This window comes from Mizuhopecten yessoensis, unplaced genomic scaffold (assembly GCF_002113885.1).
Source record: "Mizuhopecten yessoensis strain PY_sf001 unplaced genomic scaffold, ASM211388v2 scaffold10813, whole genome shotgun sequence".
Lineage (NCBI taxonomy): Eukaryota > Metazoa > Mollusca > Bivalvia > Pectinida > Pectinidae > Mizuhopecten > Mizuhopecten yessoensis.
In genome coordinates, this window is record NW_018408734.1 from 143377 (window position 1) to 148669 (window position 5293).

Below are 5293 nucleotides of genomic sequence, written 5' to 3' on the forward strand. Positions count from 1 at the left end.
TGCTATGATATAAAGGTAAGGTCTACAAGGAGAGTGAAGGGAAGCCTAAGGAGGACGCACATTGCTATGATATAAAGGTAAGGTCTACAAGGATAGCGAAGGGAACCCTAAGGGGGACGGACATTGCTATGATATAAAGGTAAGGTCTACAAGGAGAGTGAAGGGAAGCCTAAGGAGGACGCACATTGCTATGATATAAAGGTAAGGTCTACAAGGATAGCGAAGGGAACCCTAAGGGGGACGGACATTGCTATGATATAAAGGTAAGGTCTACAAGGAGAGTGAAGGGAAGCCTAAAAGGGACAGACGATGCTTTTATATAATGGTAAAGTCTGCAAGGATAGCGAAGGGAACCCTAAGGGGGACGCTCATTGCTATGATATAAAGGTAAGGTCTACAAGGAGAATGCTTCCAATTCTGAATGGGCCAGCAAATGTTGTTACATAAAAGTAGAGTTAAATATATATGATAAATCTGAAATAGGACAGACCCATTACTGAACGTCAGAGGGAGTATCGTCCTAAATGGGATGGATAGGCAGACAAGGGGGACAACCACAAAGGATAGAAACCAAATGTTTACTGGATGAGAAAGGATATTACCATACAAATATTTTCTAGTTTCTGATGTCTAAAAGCTATGTATCGACAACATGTTTTACACCTTCATAGGACAGCTGCAATGCATGTAGAACTTGTTAACTTGGAGGTCACCCTCCCATTGGTCAAAATTGCACCCCAGTATGTGAAAACCAATATCTTTGGTATTTTTTTTTCCTGTGAATACTGAAAAACAGTGATATTTCAAAAATCTTACAGAGCCAGAAAAATTATATCTTTGAAATCTTTCAACTTCTAAATGACTTGATGATTTATTAAATTAATCTGTTGTAAAATATTCTGTATTCTTTTTTAATGAACCTGATAACAGACTTCTTTCTTGTCATGCATTGAAATGTTGTACACATTGGTAAGATTTTGATTGGCAATATTTTCTGCGTGGACAGGTTGAATCTGTGGAACTTGCCATGAAGTTTCTGGATGACTCTGAGCTCAGAGGTCACAAGGTCAAGGTGGAACTGGCCAAGTTTAGCATGAAGGGAGACTTTGATCCCAACAAACGAAAGAAAAAGCTCAGCAACAAAGACAAGCGAAAGTTCAAGGAAAAACAGGCAAAGTAAGAGTAAATTGTTTGAAGTATAATATTATTTTTGTTATGTCCTATAGATCAAAATTCTATTGATGAAAAAGCCAAATGGATACAACTTTGTAATTGAATAATATTTTCATAAAGATTTTTACATCGCAACAGAGACATTGTTGCATTCATGTATATTGCATTAATGTCTTCATGTAAAACTGTAAAGAAAAAAGGATGAAAATACATGGAGCTCGTCTTTAAGTTCTTCAGATGGCCTTGTTTTATGTGATATCAGCCTTAACTATGGATGTATTAAGCACTTGCACATTACTTAACACTCCTCAATTGTATTCTATTGCTCAGATCAAGTAGCTTCATTAGTACATATATTGACATGTTATGTGATCATTTTCATCCAGTCAGGTTTCAAAGGCATTTAATCAGACTAAAATGACTATCACTTTGATCTTTGCTTGGAATATTCCTGCCAGCAAATTCCATTTCGTTTTCAGGTATGTTCGCCTGTTTATTTACGTTTGAGTCTATCAAATATAGTAAACATGACCTAGGGTCTGTTATACATAGTCCTGTTAGCTCAACATGGCGTACAGCTCATGATTGTTGGTTAATACTGCACTATAAAAAGTCAGCGTCTAAGTTTGAAATTGTACAAAATCCACACATAATTGATTAGCATACTGCAATTAGTTACTGCACTCTGATTGGCTGACTTTTTCATTACTGCATTTAATAAAATAGGACTGACTTGGATAGGGTTTTTATGAAGCTTGGTCATTATTTAAAGTATTCTAAAGCAAAGACTAAGTTAAAATGTGAGTGAACTGTGCCTGTAATTATAAATTACATGAATTTCCCTCATTTTAAATGCTTAAGATGACTCTGTCATGAACAAAGGGCTGCAATACCTAAACAAGTACTATTATGGGTTATATAGGCAAAGAGGGGCAGTTAAAGATTTATGGAAGTAAAGTGATATGTGACGTAAATACATACATTGTAATCCATAAGTTGGTGCAATAAAGTACAACCAGATTTCTCCTTTCATCACTCTCTAGACATGATAACCAAAAAACATCCACACTTGGATAGTCAAAATAATAGTTTCTTTAGTGGTCTCTTAATGCATGTTCATTTCACACTGAAATCACTACAATTAGGAAATTTAAATGATCACTTTACACACGTAGACTTGTTATAGAGTTCGTTGCACGCAGTTTTCTTTTTTTTAAACTAAACTCGGGTACCTGCTGTCATCCCTTTGATGTCATATACAGGTATAAAGGTGTGTCTTGGGCCTCCTGCTGTCATCCCTTTGATGTCATATACAGGTATAAAGGTGTGTCTTGGGCCTCCTGCTGTCATCCCTTTGATGTCATATACAGGTATAAAGGTGTGTCTTGGGCCTCCTGCTGTCATCCCTTTGATGTCATATACAGGTATAAAGGTGTGTCTTGGGCCTCCTGCTGTCATCCCTTTGATGTCATATACAGGTATAAAGGTGTGTCTTAGGCCTCCTGCTGTCATCCCTTTGATGTCATATACAGGTATAAAGGTGTGTCTTGGGCCTCCTGCTGTCATCCCTTTGATGTCATATACAGGTATAAAGGTGTGTCTTGGGCCTCCTGCTGTCATCCCTTTGATGTCATATACAGGTATAAAGGTGTGTCTTGGGCCTCCTGCTGTCATCCCTTTGATGTCATATACAGGTATAAAGGTGTGTCTTAGGCCTCCTGCTGTCATCCCTTTGATGTCATATACAGGTATAAAGGTGTGTCTTAGGCCTCCTGCTGTCATCCCTTTGATGTTATATACAGGTATACAGGTGTGTCTTAGGCCTCCTGCTGTCAGCATTGGACACATATGTGTGTTTAGTGTTATTTACCTGTTCACAAATGTCACACCTTAGAAGGCAAAGAGAGTAGGTCGAGATGGCTTTCATTATTGCACCAAATGTTATAACTTATGTTTCAATCTCATAATTCAATTATATTCTTGATATAAACAAAATGAAGCACAGCATGCGAATGTTGCATTAACTTAAGTGTGTAACTGTTTGTCGGTAATATGTTGTTCATTCGTCGACCTAACATAAGAAAGACACAATATAGTCAATTTGGTAGGTAAGCTGAAAATATTTAAAATATGCCATACATTGTATTGACATTTAAAATATAAAAGACACAAACGTTTTTTTTGTTGTTGTAAACGTTTCTTTACTTATACATTTTTGGTATTTTTGGACCGAAGCGGTAAAACAGTACAGTAAAACCCCGCTAACTCGAACTCGTTGGGTCCAGATCAATAGTTTGAGGAATACATGGTATTCGACATATCCGTGGTTCGACGGACATCGTCATTCTTTTTATCAGGTGGGACAACATTACTGCATTTAATAAAATAGGACTGACTTGGATAGGGTTTTTATGAAGCTTGGTCATTATAGTTAAAGTATTTTAAAGCAAAGACTAAGCTAAAATGTGAGTGAACTGTGCAGTGAAACTGATATTTGCAGTTTGAGCACTGCAAATATCGCAGATAGTAGATTATAGAAGGGGAAAAAAAGATTTTTAATCAAGATTTAATATAATCAGCATTTGATTAGATTTTGATAAGATTTAAAATAGCTAAACAATGAAAACATATAAAAAAAACACCCCAAAAAACATATAGCCACTGGTATTAGGAAAGTTAATAAAATTAAAAAGCTGCATGTGTAACGTACTTGTCGTTTTGACATTGTCCGCCATACAAAATATGAAAACAAGAGGAACATTTGATCATTTTAAAATGAAAAAAATCTTGTTTCCTTGTTATCATAGAGTTGATAACGAAACATTTGAAGGTCACAATTTTTAAATCAATCATTAAAATGTATAACACAAGATGTGTGGATAGTTTTTTTATGTTTATTTTATTTTTGCAGTGGGTGTTCAAACTTGTGTTCGCGCCTATTTACGCTTAATTGTTATCAAGTTTATTGCCACTTAATGTATGTAATTGTTAGCTTTACAGAAGTGTTGAGAAACCAAATATATCCAAATTATTCATATCGTCACAGGCAAGATACGTTTGATGTTAGATCATAGGCCAAACTGTAATAAACTTAAACGTGTAATAAGATAACATCGCTTTGTACAAATTAAATATTAAGGGTAAGTGAAATAAATTTATCTCATGCTACATGTATATATAGATGTAGCTGCGGGAACCGTAGCTTCTAGGCCCGATTTTTTTTTTTAATTGTTATCGGACCATAACAATAAAAAAAAAATTGGGCCTAGAAGCTAGGGTTCCCGCAGCTAATATAGATGGGGTCAGCCGTATAGGTTTGCGTGTTCCCATACACATGTTCAAAACTGCCTTATTATGGTATCATCGATATTTCACCCATGCATAATATTTTTTTTTTTACATAAAAGTTATTGTTTGCTTTGAAATAGGGTTTGCAGAGTGTTGTCTATAAATATTTCTTTTCTCTTTTCCGTCATTTTGAATTTGATTTTACTATCCTTAACAATAGTGGATTATTCTCACCTTTAATCTGGTCTTTTCTTTTACCTGGCCTTACCTTTATTATTGGTTAAACGTGGGATAACCCCTGTTACCTGCGGTTTTTGCTATTTCGAAGGTAAAGACCACGAGGTCACTACCTGTTGTTTCAGGCACAGGGACCCGGCTTTTTCAATATTTTGATATAGTTTACTACAAAAATGCATAAGAAGGATTCCAGGTATGTAATTTTGGTATAGATAATGTGTGTATTGTTCCCCTTTGTAGTCAAGGTACGTCACTTTGGTATGGAACAGGTGTGTAATTTTGCACCTTATAGTCAAGGTACGTCACTTTAGTATGGAACAGGTGTGTATTTTTGAACCTTGTAGTCCAGGTACGTCACTTTGGTATGGAACAGGTGTGTATTTTTGCACGTTGTTGTCAAAATATGTCATTTTGGTATGGAACAGAACAGGTGTGTATAATTGCCCCTTGTAGTTCAGGTATGTCTCTTTGGTATGGAAAAGGTGAGTATTGTTTAATCTTTAGTCCAGGTATATCACTTTGGTATGGAACAGGTGTGTGTTGTTCCCCTTTGTAGTCCAGGTATATCACTTTGGTATGGAACAGGTGTGTGTTG

The 5293-nt window shown here is 36.0% G+C and overlaps 1 protein-coding gene across 2 annotated transcripts in view; it reads left to right on the top strand.

Moving 5' to 3' along the window:
• LOC110462618 (HIV Tat-specific factor 1-like) overlaps positions 1-5293 on the top strand; it is a 29232-nt gene that overhangs the window by 2828 nt on the left and 21111 nt on the right. For both annotated transcript variants that reach the window (XR_002464303.1, XM_021516654.1), the window contains exon 5: positions 1007-1176. Coding sequence is in view for 1 of the 2 variants with exons in the window: in XM_021516654.1 (XP_021372329.1) it covers positions 1007-1176 (170 nt within the window). In the remaining variant the exon portion in view is untranslated. The remainder of the gene's footprint in view (positions 1-1006; positions 1177-5293) is intronic.